The sequence below is a fragment of the Bufo bufo genome, chromosome 4 (genome assembly GCF_905171765.1).
Source record: "Bufo bufo chromosome 4, aBufBuf1.1, whole genome shotgun sequence".
Lineage (NCBI taxonomy): Eukaryota > Metazoa > Chordata > Amphibia > Anura > Bufonidae > Bufo > Bufo bufo.
In genome coordinates this window covers 45,966,243-45,987,764 of record NC_053392.1, presented here as the reverse complement: position 1 = coordinate 45,987,764, position 21,522 = coordinate 45,966,243, and the positions used below count along the sequence as shown (strand labels likewise).

Sequence of the window (21,522 nt, the reverse complement as noted above, 5' to 3'; positions counted from 1 at the left end):
ATCTTCGGTTTTGTGCATATTATTGTCAGTCTGTAAAATTGGTGTACTACTCGGACAACATGGCTCCCAGCAGCGACCTGGGAGTCCAAGATGCATCCAGACATCCTCCCCATGCTGTTCCCGAACCATTTCAGTGGTGTTTCCATCAATTTCTGACCTTTTACTATGAACCAGGCACCCTCCCCTCTTCAGAGCAGGGGGTGCCTGGTTTGATGCTCGGGTTCTCCCATTGACTTCCATTATACTCGGGTGCTCGGTAGCATCCCGATGTGTTCGGTGAGAGCACCTGAGCACTTTGGTGCTTAATCAACACTAGACACAACACCCTTAAACCTGTGTACTTACAGTACATAGGCAGTTGTTAGGACTTACCCATCTAACAATCGCCAAACAACAGGGAATAACGTTCAACGGACCTGGGTATTTGTCCATACAAGGATCCTCTATGATCTGATAACAGGGATGTCAGGATTTTGTAATAGGGGGGTGGATTTGTGACCAAACTTACATAATAAGTGCATACGGAAAAAACAAAAAAATAGTACATATTCACGCATACAGTAAATATATACAGTATATACGAGTCCCAGAGGTCAGACCACGCTGATCCAACAGGTTTTGGCCATCAATGTTAAAGACCTAGAAAACCAGTTAATACTCATGAATATGGATCCCACCGTGGAGAATCATTTTCTTCCATCATTTATTAAATCTACTGGAATATTAAAGAATAAAAAGTAAAAAAAAAAGTCCAACAAAATATCCACACTTGAATTCCTACATCGGCCACTAGAGGGAGCTCTCTGCATATTGCGTATACACTGAACTCAATGATAAAACACTATGATATAAGCTCCCTCTAGTGGTGGCTGCAGGCGGATTTTTATTATAATTACTCTGTCAGTGCCGTGGATTTTGAGCCCCTTGTCAGAAAAACAGAGCTCTGATCTCTATAAAATATATAAAGATGTTATTCAGTACAGAATTATGGACCTAAATAACAACATGATTATAAAAGACGGAGTGTCTCTAAAAAGAAAAAAATCTCTAAACCTCTAAAAAAAATTAAAAAAAGGGACAGCTTCCCGCATTATAGTACCTGTCGTTATGCCTCATCCTTCCTCTAGTTAATTTCACATCTCCTTTAGTTTCACACATCCTGGTTTTTGACAGTATTATATCACGCGTCACACAACGTACCTGCTATAATTATTACACTACTGCAATTTTATACTTTATTTCTGAGCTTAAATCATGACATAGAAAAGTACAGCATCAGACACATACTTTGTACTTAGCTTGACTTACATTACTTGTTATGCTCTAGTCTACCCCAGAGCTGTATTCAGAATTCTGCCAGACACTGCTCTGGCGTCATGAGCTCATATTTCACTCCTGTTTCATTGCCTGTACAATAGACAGGACTGAGCCCATGGGCATTAAAGGGGTTGTCCAGCAGGGAAACATTTTGTACATTTGCCAAGCTAAAGGTGGGTTACACAGAGGCCCGAGGACCTACACACACCTGGAGCTGCCCTGGTGAAGACCTCACAGCAGTTGTTGAGGGCTCTATGGAGGTAGTTATATCTCAGGGTCATGATATAGAGATACAGAAGAAAAAGCATCATGTAAATGTGTGAATAATACATGTTCAGCTACACATTGTGTGGAAGTAACACAAGAATGCAAGTGGATTGAACTACAGTTTTATGCATTTTTTTCTAATTACAATAAATTAAACAATCATTATTTTCACTGTCACGCATCATTTGACCCCATTCACATAATTTCAGTCTCTGTCCATCTGTGAAGCCAATTTTATGTATAGAAATAATGTACATACAAATCTGAGTCATGTTATAAATACATCACATTACATCTTGTACTGATCCTGAATGACAGTATATCAAGTACATACATTACATTACTTATCCTGTACTGATCCTGAGTTACGTCCTGTATTATACTCCAGAGCTGCACTCACTATTCTGCTGGTGCAGTCACTGTGTACATACATTACATTACTTATCCTGCACTGATCCTGAGTTACATCCTGTATTGTACTCCAGAGCTGCACTCACTATTCTGCTGGTGCACTCACTGTGTACATACAGTACAGACCAAAAGTTTGGACACACCTTCTCATTCAAAGAGTTTTCTTTATTTTCATGACTATGAAAATTGTAGATTCACACTGAAGGCATCAAAACTATGAATTAGCACATGTGGAATTATATACATAACAAACAAGTGTGAAACAAATGAAAATATGTCATATTCTAGGTTCTTCAAAGTAGCCACCTTTTGCTTTGATTACTGCTTTGCACACTCTTGGCATTCTCTTGATGAGCTTCAAGAGGTAGTCCCCTGAAATGGTTTTCACTTCACAGGTGTGCCCTGTCAGGTTTAATAAGTGGGATTTCTTGCCTTATAAATGGGGTTGGGACCATCAGTGGCGTTGAGGAGAAGTCAGGTGGATACACAGCTGATAGTCCTACTGAATAGACTGTTAGAATTTGTATTATGGCAAGAAAAAAGCAGCTAAGTAAAGAAAAACGAGTGGCCATCATTACTTTAAGAAATGAAGGTCAGTCAGTCAGCCGAAAAATTGGGAAAACTTTGAAAGTAAGGGCTATTTGACCATGAAGGAGAGTGATGGGGTGCTGCGCCAGATGACCTGGCCTCCACAGTCACCGGACCTGAACCCAATCGAGATGGTTTGGGGTGAGCTGGACCGCAGAGTGAAGGCAAAAGGGCCAACAAGTGCTAAGCATCTCTGGGAACTCCTTCAAGACTGTTGGAAGACCATTTCAGGGGACTACCTCTTGAAGCTCATCAAGAGAATGCCAAGAGTGTGCAAAGCAGTAATCAAAGCAAAAGGTGGCTACTTTGAAGAAACTAGAATATGACATATTTTCAGTTGTTTCACACTTGTTTGTTATGTATATAATTCCACATGTGTTAATTCATAGTTTTGATGCCTTCATAGTCATGAAAATAAAGAAAACTCTTTGAATGAGAAGGTCTGTCCAAACTTTTGGTCTGTACTGTACATTACATTACTTATCCTGTACTGATCCTGAGTTACATCCTGTATTATACTGCAGAGCTGCACTCACTATTCTGCTGGTGGAGTCACTGTGTACATACATTACATTACTTATCCTGTACTCATCCTGAGTTACATCCTGTATTATACTCCAGAGCTGCACTCACTATTCTGCTGGTGCAGTCACTGTGTACGTACATTACATTACTTATCCTGTATTGATCCTGACTTACATCCTGTATTATACTCCAGAGCTGCACTCACTATTCTGCTGGTGGAGTCACTGTGTACATACATTACATTACTTATCCTGTAGTAACCTTGAGTTGTTATAGGACCTCAATGTCCTATAAACATTTGTCATCCATCTACAGGATCATTGGGACCCCACCGTTCATAAGAATGGGGGTCTATGAGTCCTGTGTGTGAATAGAGCGGTGCTGCACATGCTTGACCACTACTCTATTCCATGGGACAGCCAGTTAAAATGCAGCTGAAGGAGAGAAACCAGCACAAAGCCCGTAGAGGCAGAACACACCAAGAATGACTAAAAAGCAACAGGGACTCAGTGACACGTAGTGCACAATTGGAAAAACATAGGTTGACCCAGTGGTCTATATGTCACATATATCCCAGGTGTAAACCCACAGTGTGTCCAATGAATAAACCCTTATATGCCAAAAGTGAATTGACAGTGCTAATTGTTACAAATGGACCTCAACAAGTCTCTTGTCCTCTGGTTGTAGAATAGTGACATCACTACCCCACTGACAACTTCCAAAATGGAAAGCACCATGCTGGATGAACATCTTCAGGTGGAGGTCCCACATTTGATGTTCTTCTCGAGAGGCCCACAGGTTTTGACCCCTTGGCACTGCCTGATTTCCCCTAGGTACTCTTCATTCATTACAACTTCTCTATGTATAATCTGGCGTTGGCCATAATTCCAAATACATTGTACAAATAACTGAAAATTTAAAACTGAAAAGTAAAACTATTATATTGGTTGCCATTAGGTAGAGCAGAGGAAGACTTATCCAATCATCTAGTGACCAATCCTAAAATATGTCCTATAAACAGGGATTGAGGGGAGTCATTATTTTTAAGCCTGGATCACATGACTTGGACTCCAGCGAAAGTAACATGCAATAGGTCAGTGTCAGGGTTCATCCTCGTACTGCTTCTCAGTTGCTGTCCCGAAATCCTCTAGAACCGACTGCAGATAGTCGAAGGTTGGTCTTTCCTCTGACGTTTCTCTCCAGCATTTCAGCATGATATCATACAGTTCTGATGTACAGTTTTCAGGGCAGGGCATGCGATAGCCTTCTTCTAGTAGCCGTATAACCTCAGGGTTCGTCATACCTGAAGGAAAAAATTGTCATCATCAATCCAAATTTCTAATAGGAGTTATTTAGTGTAGGGATCTGCGTGTTTGAACAGGTCCGGTGGTGACAGACTTCACTTGACTCAGCAGTTTTAAAGGTCCACCTCAATTTATTTAGCATCCATCAGACTCCAGCAAAACTCCAGCAAGTTCTGCTATCACTTGGGTAAAGCCACAGCACCAAAAAGAAACAAAAATCTCTAATACTATGGGCACTTACTAAACAGTGTATCTACCTCAGCTATGTACAAGTCACAAGAAGATCAGGCTTTCAGAGGAGACAGGTCTACCAGCTTCAAGTCTCTAGCCCAGACTGACAGTCTGATGCCTCTATTTATTCCCCAGTAGCGATCCCAGTGACTACACCTGAGAATGCCTCAGGCAAAGGGGAATAGCTTTACTGGAGTGGGGTGGAATGGTAGGTCCCTCTACTAATCCTGCCCACCATTTCAAAAAAATCCAGCCTATACATAAAGTCTGAATAAACCAGTTCCAGCAAACAATACTTTGTTAAAACCATACAGCCTTCTGGATTCCTTTTATCTCAGCCATCTGAGCAATCTAGGAGAGATATAAAATCCCTCCAGTACTTTACCAAAGACACCGTTACATTAGCCATGGTTTCTTCACTTGATGTATGGAGCTTTTATTTGGTGATTGTATATCAGTAGTATTTGAGCACAGGACAGTGGAATTTACTTGGACATTGTGTGGCACTAGTGCTTATGCACAATATAGTATAGTATTTATCTTTGTGGTGGCTTTGTGATATTTTATAATTAGACACTATATGGTATATTTATTTGAATACTGTTTCACAATACGTCATATAGGAGAGGAGCGTCTACAGAAGGTACCGCATAGGGCACCAACCAGTGTAAGGCTGGCTTTGACCATAATACTTTTAAATGCCTCTGATTTTATACAGTGGCCAACGGAGATCCATGACATAAAACTTGGCCTAGGTACCTGAAAGTGTAATCCTCCCCCCCTCCCCCCTTCCATCCATACTCTACCCACAAGGCAAAAAGTCAAAGATTTTTGCACAAAAGGGTACTTGCACAAAAACTTCTATTCAGAAGTCTTGATAATATCAACCCTGTGGATTTATATACTCTTTTATATATTCTTGTTTTATTACAAAGAGGCAGAAGAGACACTATGAGTGTCTCTTCTGCTACCCAAAAAAGGTTCCTTTTAGAGGAATTAAAATTTCAGTCCCCTTGACTAGTGTCAGAGATGGGCACCTTTGGCCCATCAGAGAAAACTATTTGGAGGGTCTGCTATCAATTTATATCTTATTCTATGTTATCATCATTTTTCCAGATCCTAATACTTTATTTATCAGCTCTGAATTTGCCCTTGCAGCAAGTGATTGGCTCAGATCAGTTTCAAACTGGCCCATTATGTCAGAACTTGGGCCCACTGGAGTTACCTCTGGAAAGCCAGGCCAACCCCTGCTTTAATTTTGCCTGTCCACGAGGTATCCATTATGGTAAAAGGAGCTAATACAGGGAGTCATCAGATAAGGACCTCCTTTGAGAAACAGAGCGATTACAAAAATCAAATCTACTTTGGTGGACTAATGCCATCCACGAATGGCAGCTTTTATCGTATGTAAGGAATGGGTTTCAAAATGAGGAGTCTTTAAAAATTTTCATGGCCTCTGCTTAGAGACCCTAATCCCCTTAGGGGCTTAACTTTTATGAGTAGGTTATGCATCTACTTGAAGACACAGTAGTGGTGAGGTCTAAAAAAATAACACAACAATGTTTTATCAGGTCAAAAAAGAAGACCAGACAGATTACCTGGGTATGGAATTCGACCATATGTCACAATTTCAGTGAGAAGTATTCCGAAGGACCACACATCAGACTTTATAGTGAAGACTCCAAAGTTGACGGCTTCAGGGGCTGTCCATTTGATGGGAAATTTTGTACCTGTGATTGGAAAGGAAATTTATTTTACAAAAACATCTTCCTAATGTCGGTAATTCAGCACACCAAACCGCAGGAGCACATTGCTAAGGCAAGGATCAACATGAAAAGACGAAAACATGCAATGCGACAATTCACTGCAATATAGAGTACAAAATTGCATAAAAATTACAAGTGCTACACTATAAGTGAGAGATACTTGGCAAACCGTTTTGAACAAAATAATCTGAGCCCGTCTGCCGAACGTCAAGGCAATCTCTATTAGACGGGTTCCTACGCTAAATTCTACCTGTTAGGCGCCATGACGGCTACCATACACTTCAGGGAGTGTAGGTTACACAGCAGGCCCACTCCACAGCATCACCGCCGCCAATGGATACCAAGGGTTGCAGTGAGAGTCCACAAACTATCTCACTCCTGGTGCAATGGCTTCAGTGAGTGAAGTGGAGCAGGCCTGACTATGTACTGACACTAATTAAAATCGGCCTGTAAGGCAGACAGGGTGGTCAGGAGTGCATGACTGGGGAGGCAGCCACACCTCCAGTACAGACTGCAAAGAAAAAACAAAAAAGGGGGTCACCTGTACTGGAGGTGTGGCTGCCTCCCCAGTCATGCACTCCTGACCACCCTGTCTGCCTTACAGGCCGATTTTAATTAGTGTCAGTACATAGTCAGGCCTGCTCCACTTCACTCACTGAAGCCATTGCACCAGGAGTGAGATAGTTTGTGGACTCTCACTGTAACCCTTGGTATTCATTGACGGCGGTGATGCTGTGGAGTGGGCCTGCTGTGTAACCTACATTCCCTGAAGTGTATGGTAGCCGTCATGGCGCCTAACAGGTAGAATTTAGCGTAGGAACCAGTCTAATAGAGATTGCCTTGACGTTCGGCAGACGGGCTCAGATTATTTTGTACAAAACGATTTGCCAAGTATCTCTCACTTATAGTGTAGCACTTGTAATTTTTATGCAATTTTGTACTTTATATTGCAGTGAATTGTCGCATTGCATGTTTTCGTCTTTTCATAATGCCGGTAATTGTCATGGAAGTTATTTCAAAAGACACAAAGGGAATCAAATACTTGGTCATACTAATAATGCAAAGGTTTTTGTAATGAAGATAATAGATGAAAGCTGTTGGGGGAAAAAAAAACGTCTTAAACAGGGACATCATTTTCTATTTTCTTTCAATCTTGCTGTCTCATATAATAAAAACTAAGAATGTGTTCCAAGAGCTCAGCCATGAATACTCTCCTCCTCCTCATTGTCCTTTGTGTGGCTGTAAGGCAACTAGCTGCAGCAGTAGCCTCCTCCCTCCTCTCTATCTGCTGTAGGATCAAATGATTGTTAAGCCACACCCCTTGACTCCCACCCATGCAGGCAATCCCCAGCCAAAGAAAGGATCAGCAAGAGATTTACCCGTGCCATCTTTGCAGGTTTTCTACAAGACTGTTTCAGTAAGATGCAGAAAATCCCACTGACTGACAAATGGTGGGGGCAAAATCATCTCCTGGTTACTTTAATCATCTCTAGGTTTTGTGTTCTTTTAAATGTCTGGAAACACAATTTCAAGGAAAGGGTATATTCACACAAACTATTGTATACAATGCAAAATTGTGAATTAAGCTATAAACAGGGTGGTAATTATGCTAATTTGCTCCAGAAGGTTTTTTTTCTGGTTCTTTTTGGGGCTTCCTGTGTAGTATGGGCCAGGCTTGAAATGTCCTGAGCTTTCAAATGTAGGCAAAAATGCAAATTCTGGAAAAACCCATGAGAAATATTCTACAGCTTTCAAACCAGCACCTGGATCTAAATACTTTTCTAATTGCATATAATTAAAAATTAGCATAGCCACTGAGCTATTCAATAAAATGTATCTGTATGGCGCCACCTGCTGTTTGTTTTTTTCTTATTTTTTTGACCTGCTCACTGAGATGGCCGCACATGCTCAGTTTTAACCTTCAACTGCCTCCTGAGCTGTGATAGGGAGATCATGGACACGCCCCCTTAGCTCCAGCAGAAAAGACCCTCCCCTTGAGCTGTCAGCTTGATATAAATCCAGCAGAGCAATGAATATGGAGATCTCTGGATCCATGTGAGGTACAGGGCTGGTTCTAGCTTGGTTAGAAAGAGATTGTCATGTACTGTATGATGTCTGATTTTCAGTATTTACATTATTCATGGGAAAACCCCTTTAAGTCCTTCCAACTTGAATGCTCTCTGTCTACTAGACGGCTCAGTAGAGCACACTCTCCATTGAATACTGGAGTAGAGTCTGACCACACGGGTATCAAATATGACAGCTGTCATGGGACCCAGCAGTTGAAAGTAGCATCAGGAGCAAAGGGCCAATCACTGTGAGTAGAGATTGCAGAAAATAATATCTTGTTTATTGAAGAACAATAAAGGTGTATTTAGACAGGCCGACTGAGCGGCCGATTGTCGGGAAGGAACCATTCCTTCCCAACAGTTGGCTGCCCACTCAGTGAAGGAGACCACTGCATTTACATACAATGATCTCCTTCACAGTGTGAGGACGAGGGATAGCTATAGCAATCCTTCGCCCCATACAGAATCATGGTTTTTGAGCAGCAGATAGATGTTTAGACCACATGATCTGCTGCCCAGGAGCCATGATCGTTGGTGCCTGCAAGAGCGTTTTGCTCATTCATCGGGTGATCGGCGGCACATTTAGATGGGCAGATTATTGGGAACGAGCGGCCGCAGGAACAGTCGTTCCTTATAATATGGAAAATTATTGGTTTGTCTGAATTCACCTTAAAGGTATCAAAAAGATTTCCAAAAATTAGACAAAAATTTCTCTCATTGGGATAAATCTCTCTCAAATGGAATCACTTGCGAGTTTATGTTCCTTTTTCGTATAATCTTTACATATTCGTGAGTTGCAAATGCAGTGCTCTGCTTCATGATTCTAGCACTCTGCACACGAGAAAGTAGAACTGATCGCCAAACTGCCAGTATCAATATGACAAGGTGAATCACCTACTTCTGCTTTTACAGACGTAAACACAAACCAAAGAAACACCATGAAGTCTCCTCACATGTTTCTTACCAGAGGATGAAAGAAGCTCTGTCACTCGTTAGGCTAAGAGATTGCCTAAGTCTCAAGAGCTTACAATTGAAAGGAAATTAAAGTTGTGCAATAGGTAGGGAGTGTTAATTTATTTCTCTGGAACCAACTTTTAAGTACTTAAAGGGATTATCCGAGAGTTATTTTTTAAATTTCATCTTGCCTCTCGCTGATGATTAAAATTTCCTTATCGGGCCAGCGCTGAGCTCCACAATCTACTTAGTTTGCGGGCACTTCCAGGATCACGTGCCCCACAGTGTGCATGTGATCCTAGCACAGTTACAACTCACGATGCATGCAGGTTGCGCCTGTGCAGTCAGGAAGCCTCAGGCGTTGTTAGCTCGTGGTGCCACATCCTAACTAGACTGGAGAGCACAGCACTGGCCAGGTAAGGAAATTTTGATCTTCACTTCAAGAGGGGCAAGATGAAATTAAACAAAAACATCTCGGATGACCCCTTTAAATATGTGAGCATAACAAGATGATGGTCTGGGGCGAAGCATTCCAGAGTATAGGTGAAGCACGAGAAAAGTAGGAGATGGACATGACAGAGATAAGGAGCGGGAGATAAAATTGATACCCTGAAAAGTATAGACAACTTCTCTGGTGACTATTACCAGGACTTACATATTTTTTTTATAAACTTTAGAGTTTCTCCAAGAAGCTTTTTAAGTTTAACAGGTATTTACAGATAAACCATGTGTTATGTGATGGCGGTACTACTTTATGATACCATGGGTCAGTAAAATTAGTCACTCACCCTCTTTTGCGATGTATTCGGTATCGATGATTCGTGCCAGTCCAAAATCTCCTATCTTACAGCACATAATATCAGACACCAGGACGTTGGCGGCTCTCAGATCTCGGTGGATGTAATTCTTCTTCTCAATGTACGCCATACCCTCAGCCACCTGAAATCAGAGCAGGAGGATAACTGTAGTTCGCCAGGGTAGTCATCTGTTGGTGACACTGGACAGACAGTTTTCTTCTTTCTGGAGAAGAACTTTCAGGAGAAGAATTTCTGGAGGGAAGGGGGGGGGGGTCAATGTTTGCTATGTTTATTTGTAGTCTGTAATGATAGAGACATACAGGACCAACAAAGTGCAGGTTACCGCCTAGGGCACCACCTTGTGACAAATTTTGGTGGGAGCATATTTATTAGAAAAAACAATTATAGGGAATTGATGCACATTTTTGGAAATAAAATCAAGACAACACTGCTACGGGCAGTGATGTTGAAAATGACTGACTCCAATACTCGGCCATGCAGATTCTGGACTTTCTAGTGCTTTTTTTCTCTGTCTCTTTCTGGAGCACTGTATAGGAGGGATCTCTGTAGATTTCTCAGAGATAGTGGTTCTCTGGGATGTAGGCCTAGTTTCTCTGAGGGGAGAGCATATGTAGGTTCCTCTCACTTCTCCAGTTACTATAGACTGAACTAGGGGTAGGGCTAAGTCCACCAACTGGCCTCCTGCAGGGGAGGATTATTAACACCGACTAATCCATAAGGGTGCAATACAATGCTGTGACGTATGAAATAACATTACATTACATTTTATTAACAAGAAACGATTTTGCAAGTACACCATTCTGGGGTACATCCTGTATACTGGGATCTGGTCTTTTTTGTTCTGGGGTCTGCTCTGAGATCTGTATTTCATTTTCTAGGGTCTGTACTTATTTTGGGACCCATATTAATTTGGGGCCTGGTTTGGGGGTCTGTATACTAGCATGTAGTCTTTGTTTCTTCTGGGGTCTGTTCTTAGGTCTGTATTTTATGGTCTTATGTCTGTATACTGGGATCTGGAGCCTTGTCTGGTGTCTGTCTACTGGGATCTGACCTTTGTTTCTTCTGGTGTCTGCTCTGAGGTCTTATTTCTAGTGTCTGGTCTGTGTTTATTTGGTGTTCTGGCCTAAGGTCTGTTTTTATTGTATGATCCGCTCTGAGGTGTGTAATTCAGGGTCTGGAGTCTGTATTTACTCACAGGTGTCTGTTTATTATGGGATTTGGTGTGGGGTCTGAATTTATATAAGTCTGTCCCTCGTTGTACATATACAGTACAGACCAAAAGTTTGGACACACCTTCTCATTCAAAGAGTTTTCTTTATTTTCATGACTATGAAGGCATCAAAACTATGAATTAACACATGTGGAATTATATACATAACAAACAAGTGTGAAACAACTGAAAAAATGTCATATTCTAGGTTCTTCAAAGTAGCCACCTTTTGCTTTGATTACTGCTTTGCACACTCTTGGCATTCTCTTGATGAGCTTCAAGAGGTAGTCCCCAGAAATGGTCTTCCAGCAGTCTTGAAGGAGTTTCCAGAGATGCTTAGCACTTGTTGGCCCTTTTGCCTTCACTCTGCGGTCCAGCTCACCCCAAACCATCTCGATTGGGTTCAGGTCCGTTGACTGTGGAGGCCAGGTCATCTGGCGCAGCACCCCATCACTCTCCTTCATGGTCATATAGCCCTTACTTTCAAAGTTTTCCCAATTTTTCAGCTGACTGACTGACCTTCATTTCTTAAAGTAATGATGGCCACTCATTTTTCTTTACTTAGCTGCTTTTTTATTGCCATAATACAAATTCGAACAGTCTATTCAGTAGGACTATCAGCTGTGTATCCACCTGACTTCTCCTCAACGCAACTAATGGTCCCAACCCCACTTATAAGGCAAGAAATCCCACTTATTAAACCTGACAGGGCACACCTGTGAAGTGAAAACCATTTCAGGGGACTACCTCTTGAAGCTCATCAAGAGAATGCCAAGAGTGTGCAAAGCAGTAATCAAAGCAAAAGGTGGCTACTTTGAAGAACCTAGAATATGACATATTTTCTGTTGTTTCACACTTGTTTGTTATGTATATAATTCCACATGTGTTAATTCATAGTTTTGATGCCTTCATAGTCATGAAAATAAAGAAAACTCTTTGAATGAGAACGTGTGTCCAAACTTTTGGTCTGTACATATAGATGACCATATACCATTCCCTTTCTCTCCACATGCCAGGATCCCCGCACTCTCAGCTCCAGTACTTATGGACCAGTGATTAGGGTACGGACAGCACTGGAGCCTAAGGAGGTAAGTAACCACTGGACAACAGTTAGTTGACTAAAGCACCAATTAAAGGCTATGTACACTTTCAGTGGCACATTTTTTTATGATTGCATTTTGGGCTAAAAATCTTTTTTTCAGTTGGTCTTTATTAAAAATATTGAGCCGTTTTATCACAAAGGGTTTACTGTTTGTCTAGCTGTGTAAAGCGTACTTTTTACTTTCACTTTGTCATCTAATAAACCTTACTCTCTAAACTACTAAGAGGTCATAAACACTTATTTAAGCCACATTCTTATCAGTAAGTTAAGAACTGAGCTATAATGGGTGTTTATAATGTCAGAGAGCAGAGATAAGGAGCCATCAGATTAACTGGCTGACAGAGCAGAGAGAGAATTCAGATCCTGCTACTAGAGCATCTCAGCCCTGTACAGAGAAAAGGGTTCCATATTTGTAATTAAGACCAATTTAGCTGAAAATTAGTTTAATGCAATAATTTTAAAAAATTGCCCCCAAAGGTGTACATAGCCTTTAAAACTGTGTTCACACTTTCATTTGTGGACCCAGCAGGTTTCAAGGGAAGAATAGTGCTGCGTACCCGCAGGCCTATTCTTCTCATAAAAATGACAGAAACCACAGTGGAACCCAAGAGACCCATTTGGGTCCAGTGGGTGGTGTGGTCCATTGTGCAAGGACATCAGCAACTACAGTATATTACAATAGTACACACAGTAGGACTATCACAAAATGTTTCAAAAATTACTGTAAAGTGCCCAAATAATCACCATTCAGTGCCCAAAAAACAGCGCTACATACGGTTCTCTAATAATACCGCCATACACCGCCTAAATAGCAATGCTATCTAATGCTCTAATAATAGTGCTCTAATAATACCGCCATACACCGCCTAAATAGCAATGCTATCTAATGCTCTAATAATACCGCCATACACCGCCTAAATACCAGGCCCTTAGTCTCCACTTATCGGTCCCAAATCGACGCACAGGAAATAGCAGGAAATGCTTGACCCCCGCCAATCAGATATTGATGACCGATCAGGAGGGTAGGTCATCATTATAAAACTCAGTGAAAAACCCTTTAATCCCACCAGACCTCTTTAAGATCATACAGAGACAATTACACTAATTACACTAGCTGGTCAACCCCTTAATGTTTAATGTTAATGCCTATTTTCATTTTTGCATTTTGGATTTTTCCTCCCCACATTCCAATAACCATAACTTTTTTTATTTTTCCATTCACATAGCCATATCAAGGCTTATTTTTTGCAGAACATGATGCATTTTTAAGGCCACCATTTAATTTACCATATCTTGTATTGGAAAACGGGAAAACATTCTTTGTGTGTCAAAATTGAAAAAAAAACAAAAAACTGAATTCTGCCAGAATTCTGGTTTTGACATTACAGCATTCACTGTGCACAAAAATATAACCTAATGTCCTTATTCTGCGGCTCAATACGAATGCGGTGATACCAAACTTGTATATATTTTTTTGTTTTACTACTTTAAAAAAATTTAAAACCTCAAAAAAAAATTTTTTTCTTTGCATTGCCATATTCTGACAGCAATAACATTTTCAGATTTCGGTCTACAGAGCTTGTTTTTTGCGTAATGAACTGTATTTTTTATTGGTATCATCAGCTGGAGGGCCACAGGTTGAGCATCCCTGCTATAGAAGATCTACCAACAACAAGTCTGCTTGTTGACAGTTTCCCAGTAACAATCCGATTTTTTTATACCTTGGCACAGAGCAAAACCATATGAAAAAAGTTCAAAATTAAGGTTAATTCTATATTATGTGATTTCCAAAAGCATGCCATACAGGGGTCCCTGAATCTCATGGGGTCTAGACCCTCGGGTTATAACGGTCACCACTAACATGGTATGGCAGTTAGTCACAGTTAGCAGGGAGGATGTTTTCCTGCACAACTACACGGCCACAAAAACAGTTTTAGCTGTGACTTGTTTGTGACTTTTGTGGTCGTCTGCTCAGTAGACCATGATGGACACAACGTCTCATAACAAAGAGCTATCAGGGTATACGAGGGTCTCAGCAGTGATCGCCCCCCACCTCCTTATATTACAGATGCACATCTGCTGATTATCATCATCAGAAGGTTCTGGAGATCTGTATCTGCACTGAGGCCAAGTTGTGGCTTTCCGTATCTTTGAGAAGTTTCTGTAAAAAAACTTAGACTCAAATTTCACAGTGTGCAATGGAAAATATAATGAATGTCATCTTCCTGCCGCTGATCGAGATGTGACCACAAGCTAAATTTATACCCGGACCGTCTAAATTTAACCACATGAAATAGTATTGCTTTTTATTTTCACATTATCTTAGTTCTTTGCGCCTTAAATTTGGGGTTAAAGGGGTTAAATAATGATATTTGAAACTGTTTTTTTTTTTTTTTCTAGGAAACGGCACCACTCTCTTTCATGGGCCGTGTCTGGTATTGCAGTAGTCATTTAAATGAGGCCGAGCTGTAATACCAGTCAGAACCTGTCAGTAAGGGTGGCGCTTTTTTCTAAGCTTGGGCAACCTCATTAAGCATGTCAAGTAGAGTATGAAAGGGTATTTGCAGATGAGACATGTGATCGCTGGTGATCTAAGACCCCGCCCCCAACCTGCTAATCTCCGGAATAATGGAGCTGAGATGGGGAAGCAGTTTGCCAGCTGTTGCTGTCACATAGAGATTTCCATATGATATGTGAAGCGGATGGCGCACCGAGTGAAATCAGCGGGGCTGGACTCTAGCATCATCTTCCCTCACAGAAATTCAAAGCTGAAGGGAAGATGATGCTCGTCGTCTCCTTTTGGTCTAACAATTGTAAGGTCTAAACTCTGCCTTCTGCTGAGGGATCAGGTTCCTGGTGTGATATTAGAGCCATGCACAACGCTCAGAGTCAATAAAAAGTCTCTTCACGTCTGCTCTTCCTCCCCTCTCACAGCATGCTGTCTCAGAGAAACTACAGCTCAGTCTCCCTCCTATCCCCTCCTATTATATGCTGTAGTTTTCAGGGACTGAGAAGGTTTCGGAACATTTCCATATAGTCTGTGGCCAAGTAAAGGGAAGGTGAGGACACACATGTATAATACAGTCGGGTACTGTCCTGTGACGTACCTGTGCCGCCATGTCTACCAGTTTTGGAAAGCGCAGCTTTGCTCCTTCATCTGTCTGCAAAAAATCCACTAAACTCCCTAAAACGATAATAAATTATTATATATTATTTGATTTTCACAAAAGCTTTATATTATATTTTTTTATGTTGTAGCAAAAAATATGCTATAAAAAACTCAAAATGGAACTCATGGATCCCATACTAACATGCCATAACAATAAATGATGTCAATATACCTTTAAGGTGATAAGCGAGTGACAGCAATGTCACTTGCTCCCTATCTCTGTAGCATCCTGTAGAACTAGATACTACGTATCACTGTGCTATACTTACCGTTACTCATATATTCTGTTACTATGTATATGGGCTCTTTGGTGACCACAGCAAATAACTGCACAAGCTTGTCATGTCGGAGCATTTTCATCAAGTTCGCCTCATCCAGGAAAGCCAGTGGGGACATGCTGCCTTCTTTTAAAGTCTTAATGGCCACTTTTAAGTTGTTATTATAATAACCTAAGAGAACATGAAGAAAAGACGATCTATTAATCAATCAATCATTTTGATCCTTTGTGACCTTGTTTTCTTACCAGCGGTCTGCAGTCTGTGGTTCTCAGCTGTTACAAAACTACAACTCCCAGCTTGACCTGACAACCGAGCTGTAGTTTTGCAACTGCTGAGAAGCCTGAGGTCGGAGACCACTGCTCTATAGGGTAACTGTATTGACCAATTTCTCCATGACAACAAGATAGGTGAGGTCTACATACTAGCCAGGGTCAGGAGAAGCCATCTTGGTGCCCAAGGCAGGGGTTTCAGGATGTACCCCACCTCCGCCATTTTCATTGGTTGGATGGACAATCCTAAATGGAGTTGAGAGCCACGTCTCCTGACAGAATTCTAAAACAGTTAGTGGAATACCTAGAGTTGGTGGAGAGCAAGTGGTTGCCCCTAAATCCTCACCTGTAGAGCTGCTTTGAATGAGACGCTCCTGGTGTCCTACAAGTGCCAGGAACTCTGCATGCATGTTTAGGTATTTTTTATTTTTTTTCAAATTGGGCCACTCCTCACTTACGCTTTAGGCAGATGCCTACTTAGTCTACCCCTTGGAATGCCATCTGCAATAAAAGGCACTAAGCTCCACCTCCTCAGCTAAACACCTCCACAACCAACCGAAAATGGAAATGACCACGAGGAAGTTAACACTCTAGTCCACATTTGTTTTATAGACCATATCATTGGAGTAAACTGCCCCACATTTAGGACCAGGTAGTGTATATCCAAACACATACTCACCCATCCACACTTCTCCAAACTGTCCTGCTCCAAGCTTCTTCAAGAGCCTAAGAGAGTCCCGGGGGATTTCCCACACGTCTGTCTCCCACGTGCTCCTGATCAGCGCCGGACACGGCTTCGTCAGTTTGCGGCATAAGCCATCTGCCTTGGCTGCAAAAGTCATAGATAGAAAAACAGTATAAGGCTTCAGTCACACATCATTTTCTATTTGCTTTTTATTCGGTGGTAAAAAAAAGAGGGGGGTTTTTTACCTCAATTTTAGCTTTTTAAAGTTTTTTTTAACTGCATACTTAACAGATCAGTTGTTTTTTTTTCAGCCATTTCTCACCTCCCATAGAGATTCCTATAGGAAAAATGACTAAAAAAAGCAAACCTAGAGCATGCTGCATCTTGAAAAAAAAGTAGCAAAAATAATAAAAATGCTCAAGTGCAACACAAAAAATTGCCATAAAAAACTAAAAATGTTTAGTCAGTAGCTCACTATTGGCGTTAAAGTATTATCTGGTCACATAAAAGAAAAAACACATAAAACATTGCAAAAAGCACACTTAAAATGTTTGTGGAAAAACAGCTAAAACCTAAAGTTCCTTACACACATTTGGTCTGGTGTTTTTCCACCACTAAACATCATAGAAACCACTCACTTTTTTCTGACGTGTGTTCTGCATGTCCTTTTTCCCCTAGACTTTCAGATAACATCTGGATCTGGCGTTTTTACCTCCAAAAATGTGTCAAAAACCACATGTGAAAAAACTTTACTAAAAATGCAAAAGTGCATAAAATTGTCACTAAAAACTTTTGTGTTGAACCCAGTTTCACACAAATCAGTTTGGTCCAGAAAATACAGTCCATGTGACAGTATCTCCCAGACCAACCCAAAGCTCGGATGACCCAAACTCATTGCACATTACGGATCTATGATGTTGTGAGCTCCTGGCCGACCAGGGGTCTATTGTACTGTGCTCGCAGCATCATGTCAGCTGGGCCATATTGTCTGGACTGAACACACCTGTGTAAACTGACCCAATGTATAAATGTAGAGGTCAGTGGAGGCGTCTATGAGGGCACAAAGCAACCTCTGAGATCATGTGTCTTACTATGTCTTCTCCATCCTACCCTAAGAGGCCATTTAGAGAACCATTAGGGCAATAACCCAATAATAGATGGGAGAACTGCACAAGGAGTAATTCCTAATATAATGTTTTTATTGGTTTAATTTCCATTTTAGATCATGTAGTACGGTAGCTGAAGGCAACTTCCCACATTTCCCATGAGTCCCTTATCATATATGGACGTTAGGTTGTCCTGTGTCTACTCCACCACACATAAAGCCATCCATGTGCATGAAACGACAGTCGACCGAACATTCATTCAGCCAACTATGACCTAACCCAATACACATGCTCTCTGCTCAGCCGAGCATGCATGTGTATTCAATGGGAGAGGGGAGAAAGCTGCTGTCAGAAACCTGTGGCCAGTGGTTTATCTCTCCAAAAACAAGTTGTTGGATTTCAATGTGCCCGATCCTGGCTCCTACATCAGCCGTCAGGCTCCATACACATTAGGTGGTCGGCAATATACATATCATGTGTACAGCCCGGCCTAGGATCCTTGAGTGTTTCCAAAGCTACTACTTGTCCTCCTCTCCAACCAAGAATAAGAATTTGAGGCCCCACGTTCTTTGCAGAGGTGGGTTTTTTGAAGTCGGAGCCCCACGTAACTTATTTTTATGACCTGTCGTATTAATAGTTTATAAAAGTAGAATCACTGTCAAATAAAATGTTCTGCAGCTTTCTAATATATTTGGTGTCTGAATCTGTCCCCATCTTCAAGATCTTTGCTTGCTGTCAGCACCTGAACACAATCTCGTTCACCTCCATACAATAAAAGGTCCTGCAGACCCAATCTTTCTCACAGCTCAGGGTTTCCTTTAGTTGCATTCAGTCTAGACCTTCCTTTCCAATCAATACATCAGCCACACAAATCTCTTCCCGGTCCTCATAGTTTGTTACAATGTATTGGTGCAGGTAAAATGTATCAGCCCGGGGTACAGTCTAGTTTAGTAACTGGAGGATTTTCAATACTCGACACAATTTTGGCAAGCGTTTAACTGCGAGAAATATTAGCTCAAGTGTCGTCTGGTGCCTCTAGATATAAATAAGAATGTTCCCGTTCACTGACAGCATGCAGAGATTTTGAAAATAGTCCGAAAAATGAAAATAGAAGTATATTAAAAAGTTGTAAAACGCGGTTGTCCAATTTCTAGGTGGTTTTTAAAAACCCACTGTTTCAAAACGTGAATTCAAAAGATTTGAGAATGGGACTCCACCTAGAACTTCATCTTAGGTAGGATGTAAGTATTGATTTGCCCTATCTCTTGTACACCCTGGGGTGACGGTCTTGTGTTATAACGTGGTAGACAGCCATGAGTTATAGCGTGACCGACGGAGTCTCACCCCATAGGCTAGTGATGTATTTACTTTTTATTATTCTGTATGTGATTTGTCTGTGTTGTCTTATATTTAATCACACATAGTTTATATATTTATTCACTTAGCCCATGTAAGCTTATTCATTCTCAAATCTTTTGAATTCACTTTTGAAACACCCACCTGGTGGGAACTGTCAAAGAAAGCATACTTACCTACTCCCCTGACACTTAGTTCTGGTACCATGGAACCACGGCTGTCTTCACTGTGCTTCCTGCGCAGACTGCATAAAGACACGTCACCACTGCAGCCACGGGACCGCCATCCATGCCAGAAGATTACATGAAGGGACCAAAGTGCAGTAAAAGACCGTGGAGGACCCACAGCGCCTGAACAGAATGTCAAGGGGCAGGTAAGTATGCTTCCCTTGATGGATCCTGCTAGGTGAGGAGGATATAATAATAATAAAATAAAAAAACTTGGAAGTTGGACAACCCCTTTAAGCTTGATTTACATAAGAATGATACATGCAATATTTTAGCGGCCTTGTGCAATTTTGTTGCAAATTTGCTGCAGATTGTTACCTTGACTCCATAAGGAGATAAACTGCAGCAAATAAAACCACATGAATTAGAAACAAATACCGCTTCCCCCGAAGATGCCCCATCACTACTAGCGCATGCACGTGTTGTAGGCTTTGTCCCCCTCTCAAATTTTTTCTTACGTTATAATCAGTCCCCAGAGTGTCTGTTATAATCCCCTGACCTTCACGTGTAATATCCCTATGATACACACTTACCGGAATAATGTCCGACAAGTTCCTGTAGTGAGGAGAAGGTGAGGGAGGGGGAGATATAATATCCGCCGTTGTCCAGCATCCTGATCTTATAGTGTTTGATTATGTCTCCTTTTGTTGCATCTTTGTCGCGAACAGAAAGCGAATAGGTGCCTGGAGGGGAAAAAAATGGCATATTATCTCATTACATACTGTACATTTGTGGGCAAAAGTTTTGAGAAATTTTGGTTTTCACAAAGTTTGGCGCTTCAGTGTTTTTGGATCTGTTTAGATGTTTCTATGGTATACTCAAGTACAATTCTATACCATAACTTTTATTGACGAATCTATCAATTTTATTCAGACTCAGTATTTCCAATGTTGACCCTTCATTTTAAGACTTCTTCAGTTCGCTGTGCTATGCTGGATATCAGCTTCTGGGCCAAAACCTGACTGATGACAGCCCATTGTTATCTAATCAGTGCTTGGAATTTATCACAATTTCTTTTTTGTTTGTCCACCCGCTTTTTGAGGATTGACCACAGGTTCTCAATGGGATTGAGATCTGGGGAGTTTCCAGGCCGTGGACCCAAAATTTCAATGTTTTGTTCACCGAGCTACTTAGTTTTCACTTTTGCCTTGTGACTTGTTCTCCATCATGCTAAACAAAGCATTGTTCATCACTAGTATTGAGCAAACTTGTGGTTTCAAGTTCGGTGTACAAGGTTCGGGTTATCTAAGAACTCTGTTATGGATTCCACTACCACGGACCATAAGGTTATGGTCTGTGGTAGCGGAATCCATAATGAAATTCTTAGATAACCAAACCCAAACCTTGTATGCTGAACTTGAAACCAAGTTGCTCTTGGAGAAGGATTTGATCTCATTCTTTATTCATGACAGTGTTCTTAGGCAAAATTGTCTCTCCCTTGGGTGAGAAACAACTCCACACATGAATGGTCTCAGGAAGCTTTATTGTTGTCATGACACAGGACTCATGAAGGCACTCTGGACAATCGTTTTCCCAGATGTCCTAAACAATCTGAAGGTGGCTTTATCAGAGAAAATAACTTTACCCCAGTCCTCTGCAGTTAAATCTCTGTACTTCCTGCAGAAGTCTTTCTGTCCTTGATGTTTTTCTTGGAGATAAGTGGCTTTTTTATTGTCCTTCTTGACTTCAGGCCATTCTCCAAAAGCCTTCGCATCACTGCGTGTACAGATCTTTCTCCTTGAAGTTCTTCATGATCCGATAAATGGTTGACTTACAATCTTATAAGCAACAGTGTCCTCGTCTACGAAGCCCTTTTTGATGCAAAGAATTGATGACTGCAAGTGTTTCCTTGGAGGTAACCATGGTTAAT

At 41.2% G+C, this 21,522-nt stretch overlaps 1 protein-coding gene across 3 annotated transcripts in view; it reads right to left on the bottom strand.

Annotated features, from left to right (window-relative positions):
- Positions 1 to 3,254: 3,254 nt before the first annotated feature.
- The window catches only part of BLK (BLK proto-oncogene, Src family tyrosine kinase), a 42,467-nt gene continuing 24,199 nt past the window's right edge, over positions 3,255 to 21,522 (bottom strand). For 2 of the 3 annotated variants that reach the window (XM_040427186.1, XM_040427185.1), the window contains exons 7-13: positions 20,186 to 20,335; positions 16,958 to 17,107; positions 16,001 to 16,180; positions 15,670 to 15,746; positions 10,221 to 10,371; positions 6,242 to 6,373; positions 3,255 to 4,411 (exon numbers count right to left, since the gene is read on the bottom strand). In XM_040427186.1, coding sequence (XP_040283120.1) covers positions 4,209 to 4,411; positions 6,242 to 6,373; positions 10,221 to 10,371; positions 15,670 to 15,746; positions 16,001 to 16,180; positions 16,958 to 17,107; positions 20,186 to 20,335 — 1,043 coding nt within the window. In that variant the 3' untranslated portion in view covers positions 3,255 to 4,208. The remainder of the gene's footprint in view (positions 4,412 to 6,241; positions 6,374 to 10,220; positions 10,372 to 15,669; positions 15,747 to 16,000; positions 16,181 to 16,957; positions 17,108 to 20,185; positions 20,336 to 21,522) is intronic. The other variant, XM_040427187.1, reaches the window with a different exon arrangement.